At 36.9% G+C, this 18570-nt stretch overlaps 1 protein-coding gene across 1 annotated transcript; it reads right to left on the reverse strand.

The window, feature by feature from the left end:
* Window positions 1-1056: 1056 nt before the first annotated feature.
* LOC145773788 (uncharacterized) lies at window positions 1057-18014 on the reverse strand. The gene is made up of 12 exons (XM_082584918.1): window positions 17868-18014; window positions 17266-17450; window positions 16606-16758; window positions 16176-16361; window positions 14414-14616; window positions 12543-12658; window positions 10448-10518; window positions 9132-9209; window positions 8599-8746; window positions 7986-8253; window positions 7519-7638; window positions 1057-2504 (listed from the first exon to the last, which is right to left on the reverse strand). The coding sequence occupies exons 1-12, from the start codon at window positions 17919-17921 to the stop codon at window positions 2344-2346; spliced, it is 1743 nt and encodes a 580-aa protein (XP_082441044.1). The 5' UTR covers window positions 17922-18014; the 3' UTR covers window positions 1057-2343.
* Window positions 18015-18570: the final 556 nt, after the last annotated feature.

An 18570-nucleotide genomic window follows, 5' to 3' on the forward strand; every position in this document is an offset into this window, starting at 1 on the left:
GCGATGTCTTCCAGTTGCGATTATCCTAAGATTGCTAAACTACAAATGGAAATGTTGTAGGCTAGCCTAATTGCGTCGTTTTTTGTTTGGATAAAATTGTAATTTAAAAAGCAAAAACTGATAGCTTACGTATTTGCGTGAAGAAAATAGCTTTTGCTGTAGGCTTATTCAAGAGATGCAGACAATGAACTTCAGTAGGTCACAGAAAACAAAACAAAAACATAACCTTTGAAAAGATAGATGTTGGTCATAGGCTACTAACTTTTGATAGACCTTTATCTGATGATTTTAGGAAAAAAGGCACAGGAAAAATGGCACGGAAAAAATGGCGCAGGAAAAATGACACAGAAAAAAGTATGATAGCCTATAGCCTAATGACATTTCCTTGCTGAATTCGGAGTTCAAGGAGTCTTCTCATCGTTTGTGACTTTAATCAATAAATACATCTAACTCAACTTTACCATCTAACACAAAGCACCTGAAGGAAGATTCAAGACTTCGGCCTCAGCCACATAGGCCTATACAAAAACAATGAGGACTTCAGACAGTTCTGTTGGGAAAATGGAGTTTTTGACCCTACTTTCAGTGAATGACGTCTCTGATGGCTTGGCTATCTTCTTGACCGGTTTCCATCTGATGTCTTGCCGTTGTTATCGTACTTTGATATAACCTATGTCAGTAGTAGGCTATCTACCGTCCTGCCGTCTACGTCATCTAAACAATGCTAGAGTCAACTTGCACCGCATAGGCCACCTCCTCTTTAGAGGCAACTGTCAACGAGTGCCCAATAACCAACAACTAGTGTGATGGATGGAACTGCTGTTTCTTCCATCTCGTTGGCCACTACCACCCTTTCATTTACTTCAGAAAGAAAATGTCATTGTGCCAATTTTTTCCTTTGTTGCACTTGTGCCATTTTTTCCAGTGCTCATTTTTCCTTTCATCTTATTTACTAGATACACAGGCTACAAACTTTTGCAGTGAGTTCATTGAAATTAAACTGCAACAAAGGTTTCTTAGCGGTCACTTTACACTCAATAAATCCAGACTACCAACTTGGAAGCATTTGTTTTATTTGTGTCTGTAGTAATAAATACATTTTGAAAAACGAATAACCTAATCCGAATAAGTTAATAAAATTGATAAGATAGCATTTGGTAAGATAAAAATGCAGATAGCATTTTCCATTCCTTAAAATGGATTTTAAGCGAATTCTATGTTGTCCCATGGCCACCTAAAGATACGGCCTGATTTGTCACATTTTTGCAGAAATTTCCAGGTTTTTCTAACTTTGGGCGGACGTTTGAATAAATTTTTCTAAAAATCATATTCTTACGCTTTTTTTAGCCTATTCTTTTCCCCAGATGACACAATAGATTTTAACATCTTCACATGTTGAAAAACAAAGAAAATTTGATTTTGAAGATTTTAGTCAGACTGTTAATTTTCAATAACAGTCTGATTTTGCGTTTTTCAACTTACTTTTTCTCATTTGCTACTGCTTCCCCAAGGCAAAAAAAAAGTTTTATGTCATTAGGAAACCGCAAAAAGTAAAAACATTTCAAAAAATGTCAGTCAAGCACTAGCAGTAGCTGTAATCAAAATCTGCAAAATGTGACAAATCAGGCCGCATCTCCAGGTGGCCATGGTTGTCCCCAGCAAATACAAGCAGTAGGATTAAACTCTGTATTTTAAATTTAGAATTCCGGCAGTGTAATGTCGATTTAGTCATTTTTTGAAGTTTAATATTATGCAATTTTTAATAGTTAGGCCTACTATTCGCACATAGTTCTGAAATTTTTTCGCTTGCAAACAATTTTAGGTGGGTTAGCTAATTTCAACTCAGTAATTAGAATATTCCAAAACATCTTCAATGATACCATTCCGAAAGACAGGTTTTTGATACGTCGTATTTTTGTAATATATTTACGCTAAAAGATGTAAAATTTGGTATTTGATAATCAGGCCTTAATAACGGCCAACAGTGGTATTTTAAATTTTGTTAATGAAGACAGATGGTAAAAACGGTATTTTGTAAATGCTAGAAGCTAAAAAATCAAACCATGTCAAAATCGACATTGTTGGAGTTCTTAGTAGCCTATACTCCTCACCTTCAGAGTTGTAATGTTTTAATTACTTAAATGTGGTAGAGGTTTTATTAACGTGACACAAAAGAAAAACTTCAGAGAATGCCAAACAACCTTTTTTAAAGTTCCAACCGTACAAGTTTGTCAGATTCATACATTTGGAGTGATGAAGAAATTTACTGCAAGTTAATTGAAGCTGTTAGATGAGATTGTCGAGATTTATCGCAGCATTGAAAATTCAAATAGTGCCTATATTTTAACTTCCATCCGTGGTAATAAAATCTTCAACAAATTGAGCCAGTAGAAGGTTGTTTTGTTTCTTGAAGTGAAGTTGAATGACATCAGGATTGAAGTCATCTCGAGACTGGTCCATCAATTTAGTGAAAGCGGCAATGAACATTTCCGATGTCTCCCGATCTAACAATATGATGCACAAATTTCTTTCACGTTGAAACATGTTGCAAACAAATAAAAAGTTGCCTGCTGCATTTATTTCTTTTGCCACTTTATGTTTGTTTTCAGTGTGAGCGAATATAAAAAAATACAGATAACACTGGTCAACAAAATTTCACTTTATTTTTTAAACAAGAACGCGAGTACATTATTTTAGATGTATGTTTCACATTGATTCCAAAACTGCCTTTATTTTTTCTGTAGCACATCTCATTTTCAAGACATTGTCGAACCTGTGTTTTCAGAAAAAAAAACATCATAAATACTATGTAGGCAACTTGCTAGGGTGGACTGCAAAAAATTCATTAATTTGAAAAAAGTGTGTTTTGAAAAGCTGCCAAATGGACCTAGAATTTATTTTCAAATATTTTTGAGGTTTGCCACTTCTAACGGCCGTATCACCCATCCCGAGAGGTCAAATTTCCATATCTCAAAAACTACTTAAAGTGCCCCTGACAGGTTGGACCCAAGTATAGTAACTTTTCTAAGCATGTCCTAGCGCAGAATTATGCTTAGCGAACTTTTTAATCTTAACCTCGAAACTCGACTGGTTAGGGCGAAATTTATACAAAAAGACTGCTCCACAGCGCCACCACAGGCGAAACTCCATATTTCACTGCTCAGGGACGACTTTGGTGGTGTTACATCATCCTGGGTGGGCGTCGTTAGCGACGGATGAAACAAATGCTTTCTAGATGTAATTGGTGGATCACAGTTTGGTCGAAGTTGGTACAAGCGGTTGCTTTTTTCAAAGATTTATTGTTTTTTGCAGTTTAATAAAACTGTACTGGATAATGGATACGTTCCTACAATAACTAAAATATACTTTAAGTGAAAAATGAAGAAATCGTACGAATCATCATTCATATTTAATTCATCATTATTCATCACTATTCATAAATAAATAAAAGTTCTCTCTCTCTCTCTCTCTCTCTCTCATAATGTGCCTTCAGTTGGCCATTGAAATCCGGTGTACGACCATCTGGACTTGAAAATTGTTTCGGATTCGCCAAACAATGCATGACGGCAGCGCAATCCGATTGTTGCTTTCGAGAGCACCACCTTGTAGTATCTACTCCAATACATGCCTGCAAGCGACTAACTACCGATACTGCCTGCAAGGAAATAAAATTACTTCTTTTAGTGTGCATTGTTTAGCGTTTAGGGTATTTTTAGTCTAATGCAGCATTCTTACTCTTTTGATAGGTCTCCGTTTTATTTCGGTTTATTGCTTTTTCTCCAGTTCTTCCTGCTCCTCATAAAAAACTTTCTCAGAACTGCAGGATGTAAGTCAAAATCGGTCAAATTGGTAACACAGCTGCAGTAGACGCGTCTTTCATCAAAGTTCTTTCGTCTGTGGCACTTCATGGCAACATACACATTCATTGGGCTGGGACATAGACTCGCACTTGTGGCAAACGCACCACCTACAGTTTCCAGCACACTACTCAATGCTGGGAAGATGCAAATCGGGTTGGTGGTGTTAACAAAATCATCTCCAGTGAAGTGAAGAGAACATATACGACTAGTTTTGTATGGTCCATCCCACTTTCGAACACTTGAAGAAAAATTTGACCATTTTCTTCTCAGAGCCTTGTTTTGTTTGAAAGCATGAAAAGATAGACACGTTTTTGTCACTGACACATAAACAGCAATTTGCAGGCATTACCTCAACCATAAATTAAGGGTACTGTTTGTGAGATACTGCTGTTACACTGCAAATGGCTATAGCCAGATTAGGACAAATAAAAAATTATCAAAATTGTAGCCCTACAAGAATTTAGAAAAACTGCAATTTCAATTGAATTGAGATGCTGTTTGATAAAAATAAACTCCATCTTTTTGATCTAAACCTGATAGTAATAATAAGTTGACTTTTTCATTTCGGTAACTCTCATTTTGCACATGCTTTAGACCAGGGCTTTCCAAACTTTTTTGCTCGCGACCCCTTTTAATCTCCTAAAATTTTCCGCGACCCCCTTTACAGTTAAAGGGATAAACAATGCGAAATATACGTTTGTGATATATATTGAAAGGTTTAATTTGAACGAAAACTAAAAGCAAGCTTTCCGTACTCGAAGGCTACTACTTTACTAGGCCTTGTAGCCTACTGGAAACAAAACCAAACAAAAGTAAACACATTTGTTCAGTGTGATGGGTGCGACTGCTCTCTGCGACAAAGCAAATCTAGCCGTCGCTCGATGTTTGTCAATGCTGGTCTCAAGGCAGCTTCAATGTTATTTACGCTAGAACGGTATTTTATCAACTTTGAAAACACTGACACGCACATACACGTGGAGACAAACGGCAGGAGTGCGGTTACTGCTAAGCCATATAGGCCTAATGATGAATATTCCGGTCTAACGTTAGGCTAAGCCAAAAAGTGTGAAACTTTTTTCCAGAAAATTCAAGCCACAACTTAGTTAAAAGATAGATCTGCAAATTTTTCTTGAGATTTGAAAGAAAGGTGATCGGTACTTTGTTTTAGCATGGTCCGCCCCGTTAGCTCAGTGGTTACGCGCCCAGCTCAAGATCACGCGGCGCAAGTTCGACTCTCGGGGTGTACGCTTGAGTAACGCATTTCAGGACTGCTCTCCATTAAACGGCACTTAGTGCATGGAATAATTCCTCGGCAACAATCGGAAAACTTCACTCTGCCAATCTCGGTAACCGGCCCTGTGTCAGTGTGTCAAGAGCCTCTGCAAGTATGCGAAACTACCAGGAATAACCCATCAAGGCTTTGTCAGTCCGAGGATAAAGATTCAAAACCAACCAATCAAATGGGTTTTGGATCAAATCTAAAAGTATTGTCCAATTCTGAAAGAAAATACTTTTAAGCTCTTTCAACAGTCTTGAGAAGTGTCGATAACCAGAGGCTTAATATAACGTTTGATTCCATGCCATTGTTAGCCAAAAAACTTTTCAGTAAATGAGAATATTTCAAATAAATCATTTTCAATGTTTTGTTTCTAGATGTTTAATTTTTTGATGAACGCTCCAACTTTAGATTTCCATGTAAAAACATAAATGTTTTCTCCTTGGAAGGACAAATTAAATTCGTTCCTCTTTTTCAAGCAAACCTGACAAATAGCATAATTTGAAAAGCCTTTCCAAAAACGTCTTTACAAACACGGTGGACAAAGGCTACACTTTTTCCGTTGGAAAATTCACGACTTAATTTCTTAACACTAATAACTTGTTAGCATTGGCTTTAGTTTTGAAATCCACGTTTACAATGCAGAAAAGAGGATTTTATACTCCTATTCCATATTTCAATAGGTTGTATAAATTTAAAAAATACGGGTAGCCTATTGAGTGCACGACTCTTAATTTGTTAATAACTTTCACAGCATTTTGCATATAAGTGATAATATGCAGTGCATTGTGTAAAATTTGTATACTTTCTGCGACCCCCGAAGTTCGTTACGCGACCCCTCTGGGGGTCGCAACCCCCACTTTGGAAAGCCCTGCTTTAGACCAATGGAGCCCCACACATTGACGTTTTGCAGTAGTCGTAGGCTGCCATACCTTACCAACTCACCACAGAGAAAGAATGTATCCTTCCCACCCATGGTGACGTCACAGCGATGTTGCCGTATTTATTTTCGCAATTGAATGAGTACCAGATTCGCCGAAAGTGAACGAAAGTTTGCAAGCGTGTAACTTAGTAACCTGTTGATATTTTTTACGATTTCCTGGTCAGGGAAGTTTGTTAATGTCATCTCTTTGGTATCTTAGTTAAATTTAGCGAATTTATTTTCCTGTCAGAGGCACTTTAAGCTGGAAAGGTCAAACAAAGTTAAAAAAAAAGCAGAAACACAAAGTTTTTATCTGTCTTTTAAAAGAAATTTTTTTTTTATCCTATAGTTACACTTTAAGTTAAGTTACTAAAAAACCTTTTATACTAAATCGAGTGGTCAAAATCTCACAAAGGGCAAATATTCAAATTTTATCGGTTCTGCTGAACAGTGTTGATGAACTAAACAGTTGATACAATACATGAGTAAATCAGAAAAACAAGGAGTCCAACACGTGACTAGGCCAGGCAACCTGATAAAGGTATTTCACTTTTTCTGCTATTCTCAACTAAAACTTTTCGCTTTTTGTTTTTTTTTTGACTATCTTAGTGCAGATCAAAATTACGCTTACAAAATTTGTTTGGCAGTGATGGTTAGATTTATTGACATAGACTTGCAGCTGACCGAGGTTGGTTCAATTGAACACTAGAGGTGGCTAACCCTGGCTGATTCCATAGTAATTTTTTTTATATTACAACAGAAAATCACTCAACCAATTTGGGGGTTGCTAACAATATTTTGGATGTCGATATATTTTCCATCTTGATTTGAAACAAAACAAAATCACGAAATTACACACGGATCAGTATACTTCTACAATATGTGACATCGGATCATAACATTCAAAACAAAAAGCTAATATTGCTTTAGAAAATGTGCCAAGAAATGTTTTTTTTTGGAAGTCGGCAATAGTAACTTTGAAGAAGGCTTTTTGGAACTAGAAGTTCCAGACGGACAAAACTAGAGACGAAACAAGTTCAGCTTGGAAGATCAATGAATGATCGAAAATCAATGTGAAAGCAAAAGCATTTAACAAAATGGTGAACCTGGATTTTCTAAGGCTGAAAAAAAGTTTGCAGGCTCAGATGAGATGCTTTATGAATTACGTCATTGTTATTTTATATCGCATTGCACAGACTGCCTATAATAAAGATATACCATAACATTGAAAATTTAAAACGCAAGTATCTGGATAGCCTGATTTGCTAGAAAAAAAAGACATTCTCGGAATCAGTGTCAAAAACCCTTCAAGAATCATTCGTTTAATATTTGCTGTTGACCAGTGTAATTATTAAGTAGTAAAGAATTGTTTTAGCTTCAAAACAAGCTGTTTTCGAACAAAATCAGGTTTCTTATAATATGCTAAAAGTTTGTACTACTGTACTTTTTTCACAACTCACTGTTTCTTTTCAAATCTTCAATAACTGGCTCTTTGAATTCATCGCGGCTGAGATCTCTATAAAAACGTATGACACCAACTCTTGATACTTGTGTTGAAAGTTCAACTTTTAGACGATTCACTGCAACAAATAAAATAGTTTGTTGTGATAAGAACAAAAACACTCCAATAACTTATGTTGGTAGACTGTTGAATAAGTTTCTGCTGTTATACAGAAAAAAGTAAAAATATAAATGCTGTGGAATGCAATGAATTATATGCAGGGATGTCATCAACCTGAAACCAAAAACAAAGATAAGGATATTCGAAAAAATAAAAATATAAGAACAAGCGATTTTTGATGTTTTGTGGGGCTGGTGATTTATTTGACTGAAGTAAAATTCACATAAAACCGCTTAATTATCACTGAAATTGGTACTTCGTAAAAAGTAGCCAAATTTTTCATTAAATGTGGGTCAATTTGCTTACTTAAATGTGTTGGGTGTGAGTTTGAAGATGCTCTAGCTGGTGTATGATCAGGTAAATGGGTTTGATTGAAGATGGAGGCAGGTTCTGTAGTAGAGGTAGCTCCTAAGAGAGGAACTTCTTCATCTCTGGAAGTGAAAATATTTGCTGGATGTTTGGACTCTCTTGGTGAATGCGATTCTAATGTCCATGGCACTGTTTCTGATGTCGTCGCTTTGCAGTCCTGCGCGCTGTGTTGTTTTTTCTTTTGCTGTTTTCTCCGGCAATATGTCTGTAAACATCAAGCAAATAAGCAGAAGTTTTTGTAAGTTTATGTTTAAAACTGCAAGTCTAATGGAACATTTGGAACAATAAAACTCAATAATTCACTTCTACAAGTTTACTTTTTGCTCAATCTTTAAGTACCCGGTAGTCGGTGTGAGAACAGCAACTTAACATTGTTACCGTACTGTAAAGTCGTTTCTTTGAGAATAAAAGTTACAGTATTTTGTTCTCATTTTTCTATTTATGCTTGCAAGAAATTCGTGAAGTGTGTCAAAGTGTGTTATTTACATTTTATTTTTTACGCTATTGTACAGTAATTTACGAACACCCATCTTGAGTATCAAAAATGTACCGGAGACGGTGCTGGCAATTTTTTTGCTATGCAACGGCTTTTAGATGATGTATTAACTTTTCCAGATGCAACTTGTGGAGAAACAATCTCTGGAATTTCAACAGTGATGGAAGATTCTTCCGCGCTGCTTCCAGTTTTTACTGGAGCTCTACAAAACAAAAATTCAAAATGTGTCGATGCTGAAAATAAACAAAATCATATTTTCAGGAGCCTATTGTACAATGAGGTGTTTTGAGCCATGATTTAACTATTCCCAAGAAAGCAAAAACTGGAACATCTGTTCTCGAACTGGTAGAATTGTTAAAAAGCGGACACCTGGCAAACAAAGACAAACTTATCTTAAGCAATTTAATGACAAGGTAAAATCATTTACTCTTATTTCATACAAATGCAATAGCCCACTGACACTAGATATGTATGTGAGGCCGTCGATTCTTAGTTCAGAAAAGGCAATTGAAAATAAAAAAATGCACTTTTTGTTGGTCTAGCGGGGTCAAGAAAAATTAATCATGGACACAGTCTGTTTTGCTTACAAATCATCATTGAAGGTACGAGGAGTTGAACTTCGAACTTCAGAAGAAATTGTGATTGTTTCCTCCGTGCGTTGGTTGCTGTTCAAAAATCAAGATTAAGAGAATTTAGAAAAATTGAAACCATGTCACAATGCAAGTAATAAACTTTTCTTTTACAAAAACAAATCCCGTGCCTCTTTTACCCTGCGCAAAGTTATGCTAGGAATATTGCAATTTGATGTAAAATAATGAAACAAGGATTTGATAAGAAATAACATGATATGCCTTGTTCTGGTGCAAACTAAGCTGAACTATCACAAGATGTATAAGGTGATAACCTACTTTTCTTCCTACGTTTCGTCAATCAGACACGATTGTCGGCTGCATAGCCGAGTGGTGAGAGCCTTGGAACGGCAATCGAAAGGTCGCCGGTTCGACACCGCTCAAGAGCATGCGGCTGTGTCCTTGGCAGGACACTTAAAGGCATGCCTGAAGATGGACACGAAGATTGGCTTCCTTGCCTTCCCGTCCACGTAATCTAAATCTTCAACCACCGGGTGTAAGCCTGGATACGACAAACAGACACGATTGACTTCTTTAGGGGGTTAAATCGAGTTGTGACTACCCGTCTAGTATGGAAAAACGCAGGACTATGTTGCTGTAAAACAACCAAACATGCAAAATGAAATTCAATTTCCAAACAAAAATTATCGCGCACAAAATTTAAAACTAGAACAAGTTTAAATGTTGTCAATCAACAAGAAATTTAAATAACGGTTCCGGTATGCACTTAAACATAAAAAGTTGAATTTTATTTTGCAAGTTTAGTCGGTGTACAGCAACATGGTCCTGTGTTTTGCCATGCTAGACAGGTAGTTACGAATAAGTTTAACCCCCTGAAGAAGTCAATCGTGTCTGATTGACAAAACGTCCAAACAAAAGCAGATTATCACCTTATACATCTTGTGATAGTTCAGCTTAGTTTTCTACAGAAGAACGTATATCATGTTATTCAACTAAATGCCTGATGAACAGCCTTGTTCAATTTTTAAGGATTTGTAACTTCTACCCCAGGGAGTTTAGCCATGCAGTTCGGTGAGTTAGTCAGAACATGGTAAGGTAGTTGGGGCAACTCAATTTTATAAAGATAAAATAAAACATGTTTATAGAATATGTAGGCTACATTATACAGTATTTTGCACTAACTGGATAGGTGCGTTTCAGAAAAAAAAACAGTCTAATCAATATATTACATTACAACACAAGATTGACTCAATTATTTTAACTCTGCGTCAAACTCACGATTTAAACAACCAAAGAATTATGACATAACTTACGTTGGGCCTGTTGCGTTTGCATTGTGTGTCACTACACTGTCGAGAGGTAATTTCTCCACATCATGTTCAACCTATATAAAAACATGTCATGTTGTTACATGTTACAACAATGAAATAGTTTTTCGGTTTAAAACACGTCGCTTTAGCGGGGTGCCCGGACTATCGCAAAGCGAAAAGTCGATCAATCGCCACGTTTATTGTCACTGTACTGCGTGGATTTTTCAGTTCTGCATTCTTACTTGACAATAATCAGCTATTGTTTTCGTTAACCAACTACTGCGCTGTATTTAGAGACGCGAGAATCATTTTTGCTTCACTCCTAAAAATACGGTTTATCGAATTTCCATTCTATTAATTTAGCAAATTTGTTCCAATTTTTTTTCTGTTGGAGTCGGACAGGGGAAATTGAAAGAGTAAAAATGCATCACAAGAAACCCGTTTCCAGCAGCTTTGTGTCGGATAACAGGGATTTCGGTTGTTCGGAAACCGGATTGACGAGATCCGACTGTAATTGACACACATGAACATACATGAACAATGAACATTGTTCATTGTTCATGTATTGAACAATGAACAGTAGTTCATGTATTGAACAATGAACAGTAGTTGTATTGAACAGTAGTTCATGAACAATGAACATTGTTCATTGGCACAGATTAATCCTACTGATTTTATTCTTTGATCATCATCATCGTGTAGAAAAAATAAATTTATTTCTACGACAAACCATTAAAGTAATTACAAATACACTACCAGAACACAGAATGAAAACATCTACACATTGTACAATAGTATTGAGGAAAGGGAGGAGGGAAATAAGTATAATTGCACATGTGAGTGAGCCCGGCAACAAGTCACCGAAGGCAAAGCATCCCAGGGGGTCTGTGGGCCCACCCTATAAAATTTTGAAAAAAAAACAACTTAAAATTGCTCATTCTTAAAATACTTTCAGTCTAAATCAATTGTGAAACTTTGTCAAGTGATGCTGTAACAAAGTGTGAAGTATTTATTTGAAATATTTCAAGGGGGGGGGGGACAATTGCTTTTTTTGTCCTTTCTGATTACGCCCCTGAGTAGGGTCTACTACTTGACCTAACCAAACATAAGAAGAAAGGTTTTTTCTTGCATTTGAAGCCACGCATGTCACGTTGTTAAATCCAGGCACACCAGCCAATAGATTGTGTGTTCATCGAGCTTTGTTAGGTCTACATATCTACCCTGGGGCCCGTATACATGACATTGGTAGAGAATGTGGTATGCAGGTTGAAAATCTGAGACACATGCACAAGATGCTAAGTCGGCGGGGCTCCATTAAAACATATTGCTATTGAAACGGCCCACTCTAGTTCGCAAGCGACTGAGCTTCACCCATTTCTTCCAAAGTAGTTTTGCTCCAGGTGGTGTAGTTATTGGAATGGAAAGGACTGTAAACTAAATTTGTCTCAAGATTTCTTTCCATTCACTGTTTAAAACTTCAGAAATTTAGAAATTGGAGTTGCAGATAGCTGCACATACCGGAAAAAAGGACCTCAAGATTTAAAGCGCTGGGGCCTTTGGAAGTGTGAGTTTAGGACAATCTGGTTGAGAAGGTGGTCATCTCTTGATATATTTTGTAGCCTAAAACAATACTACGTACGTTACTTTCCTTACAGAGTTTAGCTGTGGCAATGTCTGATAGTAGGCCTACCGGCAGAAAGTTAGTGGGAGTTGAAACTAAACAACCGGTAACTATTCTTATGGTGGTGTTGAGGGCAGTGTAAATTTGCTAGTGTGCACGCTACAGCACCAAGCGGGGGAAGCATATTCGGAGGTGCTGTGAACAAGTGCAAGAGCACCTGCACTGCGTTTGGAGGTACTAGCGCCCCAAGATGTTCCAGCTAAGCATCTCATCAAGTTGTTGTGTGTTGATAGCTTAGCATGCAGGACTTTAGTAAGGTATTTGTAAGTGAATAGTCGATCGAGTTTTATTCTTAAGTAGGTTGTGCGAAAAAGCGAAAACGCGAAAGGCGAAAACTCAAAAAGCATTAGAATGTCTCGCGACTTATTCTAATAAATAGAACTTTTGTTATTAATTGTAATCGGTGACGCAACTTACCTTATGCCAGCAACAGTTCTTGGTTAGTTTTGATGAGCAACGTTTCCACACTGCGTAGCAGATGCAAATTATTATTATTCCACCTGCTGTTGTTGCACCCAATCTAAATGTCTGATCTGAAAACAAAATTTGGACTTTGAATACATAAAAAACAACGAATCCTGAACATTGTACCAAGTCCACAGCAAGAACTTTTGCAAGAGAACTACAATCAACCATGGTATTAAAGCTCGACTGTGTAGTGTTTGTATAATTCACTTTTCATTTGCAACAGTACAGTCATCTCCCGGTTAAGTACGCACCCGTTTACGGTTAAGTACGCACCCGTCATCTCCAGGCAACGCATCGTCAATGACGTAATAAATGCAACATTTGTGTATTGGGTACACACATTCACACACGCGTTGGCCACGCATGCAGGATGCATGGCTGCACGCATACCTTCACTGCACTAGCACTAGGTGGCTGCATAACTGCTAAGTACGCACCTACCACATAAGTTCGCAAAAACTACTCACAGTACTCAGGATCAAGTTGCGTACTTAACCGGGAGATAACTGTATTGTAGAAAAAATTCTTTCCGTGGTTATAGACTATGTGGCCCGCAGGAAGATTCTGAGTGGCCCGAGTGGTATTTTTCGAAATGTCTTATGTTATCAACTTAATCGCCTATGTAATTTATGGCGAACTTACATTCCGAAAAATTGGCATTTATTGTTTGTTTTCTTTGTCTATTGGTCTCTAGTCATCACAACGCACGTTGTTACGCATCACATTTTCCACATTGTTAAGTTCACATCCTCGTGCATTGTAATGACTAGAGAGTGTGATCACTAGAGACTAATAGACAAAGAAAACAAACAAGCTGGCTGGCTGGCTGGACAATCTGGGATGTTGTTACGCATCACATTTTCCACATTGTTAAGTCCACATCCCAGCCAGCCTAAGAAAAATATCAGATCACAGAATTCATAGATTGGCAGCTTTCGGGACCACATTATTCGGCAACACTTAGGCCTACTTGTGCGAGCACGTTTTTTCGCGGATGAACCATGTCAAATCTCCTGTGAGATCACAAATGTCTGACAGCCATGTGGAAAATTCTTTTCGTATTGCTACGTCATTCATCTCACCAAATATTGCCAAACTTCACATTGAAATACCGACGTGTAGTAAAGACTTTGTTGACTTTACTTTATTTTGGTATGTTCATTGTTCTAATAATTGTAAAAGAGAATAATACACATTTATACGATTAGAATTTTGGTGTGAGGGTTTTAATTAGAAATTATAAGACAGCTTTTTCTAATGTTACAATTGGCAGTAAACACTCAAGTGGCCCGCGCAATCATTCGTAAACCGTATGTGATCCTTTGGCCAAAAAGGTTGGACACCCTTGGACTACTGTGCATAAATAACGACTTTTTATTATTCTTCAGTTTTCGCTTTTTCAAAATATTTTTGAGAGTTGATTCACACAATCTAGCTCCATGGCCTCAGCAACCGGTGGTTGCAGCCCAGGTTTACAACTTCTAAAACTGGGGTTACAAAATTGCACATCTGCTCTGCATGCGGTTGGCTACAAAAATTAACGTCTTTTATTGGCTCATGATGAAAGGATATCCAGACCATTTGGCACTACAATCCCAGACAGCAAATCAGTCATTTTTTGCATTGATCTAACGTCTATAGACGACTGACGTCTGTCAACATCTGTAGACGTAGAATCAATGTAAAAAACGACTGATTTGCTGTCTGGGTATGTTGCCTTTTCTGTGGTGGGTTAAAAGATAATTAAACGGGGCCATTAGGTGCTATGCATTGGTTGGAAATAACTCGAAACGTTGTTTTATTGAATAGATATTACTTACAAAATGGTGTTTCCCTGTATGGATGATTGTATGCATTACCCATATGATCATTTGGCACCGTTCCATTACGAGTATGACTTATAGAATTGATAGGTTCAACAGTTGAGGTGTTCCTCTCGTGCAGTAAGAAGTTCCCATGGCTACCGGCAAACGGTTTGTCAGTTGTTTCCAGCAAATGTTTGTTTTTAGGATGATGACGAACACTGAATAAAAATGTAACATTGATTTACACTCGTTTGATGATCAGACAAAGCACTTTAAACAGCAAGCTTTCGACACTGATGCTTGTAGCCTTGTTTTCTGGTTCTCAGTGTACAGTGTCCCTGTTTCAAATCGTAAACTTTTGTCTGACGTAATACGATCAGGACAGGGTATTGTCAAGTGGCAAAGCAAACATCAATCGATTTAAAGCACCCAAGACAATGTCATATTGGTATTTAGATACTGTAGGAAAGTCGTCTATCAAACTGTTCTTTATAAGAGGAAAAGTTTTTAATAATAATAATAAAAATTTTGATTCTGCTGAAACGTTTCTAAACCAACAATGTAGGGCGTAGGCCTATGTAGTTTTTTTTTTAAATACAGTACAAAAGCTACCTACAAAAGATAAAAGTTACAAGTCACATCTCACTGATTTGTTACGTGCGGTATGCTTGTTGAATAAGAGTTGGTTTTTACTTAGCCTATTGTACTGTTGCGAAGTTGCAAGCGCACCTTTGAAATTGTAACCCGATATATAAATTGCGTTTTACAGTTTTACACAGCCTATCCAAAACGTACAAAAGTACATGTATAAATGTATCAGATTAAACATATTTAAGTTTATTAGAACATTTACAAAAAAACAAAAAACTACATTGAAACAAATTTCAAACGTTTTCGACATCACATGATGTCCTTTTTAAGAATAACATGCAGTAATTTTACCTACATCTAATCAAAATACTTATGGTTAATGGGTAAATATTAAGTTTACCAGCAGAAGCACAGTGCAGTTTTTTGTTAATAAATTTAATATTTAACCATTGTATTTTGATTAGATGTAAACAAAATTATGTATGTTGTTTATGTAGAAGATATCATGCGATGTCGAAAACTTTCGAATTTGTTTCAATGTAGTTTTTTTGTTTTTTGTAAATGTTAATATAATAAACTTAAATATAATAAAAGTAATTTGCGTTCTTCTGGTGACTATGTCTATGTCAAAACTTAAATATGTTACTTAAAGCTTTAAAAAAAAATCGTTTACGTTACAAAGAGGCTATATTCATAAGCAGACAAAATCCTAAAATCAACAACCGTGCCTAAAGGGAAGAAATACGTCACCTAATCTACTAACAACTGATTCAACAAAATTTCACAGCAATAACGCCTAACAGCACAGAAACTCAACAACCGGCAGCCTCAAACTAAACCAAACAGCCACATTAATGAACCACTCACTGAATTCAACACTTTTCGTCATAGCACATGACTAGGGAACTGTGTTCCGAAAGCTAGCGTAATTCGATATTGCTACAACGAACTCGCAGCACCAGGCTAAAACAGATCGTTAGAATCTGCACTGTGAAGTAAACTTATAATAATCTCACCGCGCATACTCCACTGACTAGTTGTAGCCTAGTAGCACTGTAGTGTAGCCTACATTTGAAAATGTCACATTACAATTTATTAGTGCGTTTGTTTGTTAGTCTAGAATAATAATAGCCTACATTACTATTTACTAATTAAATACAATTTTTAAATTTCTGCTCAAATTCACCTGTCTCCCACTTGACACTTCTCTGTGCTTGAAAGATTTGGCGATTCATATCCGTACGGGCAGGGCACGCATGTTGTGTCTGAACGAGAAGTACCAAGAACCGCAACGCCACTTCCTGGTTCACACTTCGTGTGAGGACGGCAAGCGTCATTTTCCTTGATTTTGAAGCCATGGCGGCAGTCACATCTGATCAAAACAAACTTTACACAAAAAGCCGTAGTGGTTTTAAAATTGCAACCAAGCAAACAAGCAAAATAAAGGATACAAAAGAAGGTACTACATTGCCAGGCATAAAATATTTTGTCCACTTGTTCACATATAATGCTTCCCTTCACTTCCTTTCTTACGCAAATCCAACAAAGTGATCAATATAGGACGGATATTGCACAACCAAAATCAAACAAAGGTTTTGCAACGTGTGGCAGTCTACCTTGAATCCTTTGTTGGGATTGAAGGAATGAAATATTGGTCTGCTGGACAAATTCGGGTATCCTTGGTACAAACTGTTTCTTCGTGTGCGTACTTTTCCATGAAAGTACTGTCTCCACATTTCTCACAGACAGTGGATTGAAAATCTCCAAGTCTGAAAGTTTGTTTGAATAAATTACACACATTTGTTGACAACACGATGAAGGTTAATAAGTTACCAAAAACGCTCTCTTGCTATGGATCTGCCTCGGCTGACTTGGTCAAGCTCAATAGAATTTAAGCAGGAATCGGCCGCTTCCATTCCAATATGCATAATTGGGGTTTAGCACCTTCACCGGCCTGCGAGTGGGGAGCGGAGTAACAAACTTCTGACCATGTCGTTCTTGAATGTCCCATTTATAACTTGTCAAATGATATGCATGGCATAGCAGAACTGGACAAAGCTATACTTCCCTATAGATTTCCATCACTTGCCCTGAAATCTGAACAATCTTGTCTTACACAAACGAAAAAGAAGTGAACAGTAAATATATCAATAAAACGAACCAATATCACGAAAAAATATTTGTCAATGTCGTCACTCTCCTAGCCAAATCACTTCAATGCTTTTTGTTTGTTTGAGCAAAAGTGCTCAACAATAGCAAAGCTTCGTTGCTTTTACCTGCATAAAGCAACGAGTCTTTCTCCAGGATTACAGGGGCAACACGGGTGAGTTGAGTTCAACAAAAAACGTAACTTTTCTACGCCTCCTTTAGGATCGTCCAGCACTGAGCTGCAAACATCTTTTTTGTTGTTTTCTATGGCCTGGGAGTGTCCCTTGCTTTGTCCGCTTGCCAATGACACAACCTGGACAAGTTGCTGCGTATTAGTAAGTTACATCAAGCGCTCCAAATTAAGAAATAATGAGCAGAATTGAAATTTTAGAGTACCGTACTCAAAGATAAAATTTTCAAATGGCTTTTCACATCAGTAAATTATGCTTAATGTTTGTAACAGGCCTACAAGCCTAAAATTTTGAGCACAAAGTGGCCAGACTACGAGGAATACTCTGTTTTATAATTGCAGATGTACACATAATAAAAAAATTGTATTTCATTTTCTTTCAATAAAAAAAGTAAACTCTTTCTAGATAGATCAACTACATATTTCTTTTTACGTTGTTTCGAAAATGAGCAATGCCCAGATAGTTAAAGATTTGTTTTATTACCTTCACTGCAATCGAGATCATATTATATATTTGAAAGTAATCAAACATTTACTCACCTTTATACTTATTATAGCAACTATAAGCAAAGTCCGATAATTCAAGGTCATCATTGATAAACACCTTTCAAAAGTGTTTAAGAATTTCTGTAAAAATTGTTTTTATAGTATCTTAGAATCAGCAACTTCTTATAAGCAATATCTTGGAATTATCTTGAACAGAAAACAAAGGACTTTTGTCACTCGTCAGAATAATCACTCAAATAACAAAGCAAGGGTTTCTATCAAGTAGGATGTGGTTTGCCCGGTGAACGAAAAAAAAATGACAAAAAAAATATAACATGAAACTAGTGACACAGGAAAAACGGCACAAACGCAAAAAAGGGAAAAAATGGCACAATGACATTTCCTTGTTGAATTGGAGTTCAATGAGATACTTTTCACATAATTTACACTAAGTATCTCTAAAGTGAATACTGTGACCGGCACCAGACATGATCTGTGCCATTGTCTTGCGTCCTGTCTTCACTGAGGTTCTTCATGTTTTGCTGTTGTTCAACGTAGACCTACTTCTTTCTAAAATGTTGGCCTACAGCATATTGTGGCAACATGGCAGAGACTAAAGCTTCTTCCTGCCTAAGTGCCTTAATACACTTCCAGATGGAAAGGTGGTAGTGACCATCAAAATGGAAGAAACGACAGTTCCATCCCTTACCCTACTTGTTAGTTCTGGGGCCGTTTCTTCTTTTGCATTTATAGCATT

This window comes from Aplidium turbinatum, chromosome 1, assembly GCF_918807975.1.
Source record: "Aplidium turbinatum chromosome 1, kaAplTurb1.1, whole genome shotgun sequence".
Classification (NCBI taxonomy): domain Eukaryota; kingdom Metazoa; phylum Chordata; class Ascidiacea; order Aplousobranchia; family Polyclinidae; genus Aplidium; species Aplidium turbinatum.

Coding starts and splice junctions, on each gene's coding strand:
- LOC145773788 (XM_082584918.1), bottom strand. CDS start 17,921: ATGATGACCTTGAATTATCGGACTTTGCTTATAGTTGCTATAATAAGT. Junction 12,659..14,413: donor ATACAGGGAAACACCATTTT/GTAAGTAATATC, acceptor TTTTGTTTTCAG/ATCAGACATTTAGATTGGGT. Junction 8,747..9,131: donor CGTACCTTCAATGATGATTT/GTAAGCAAAACA, acceptor TTTGTTTTGTAG/AGCTCCAGTAAAAACTGGAA.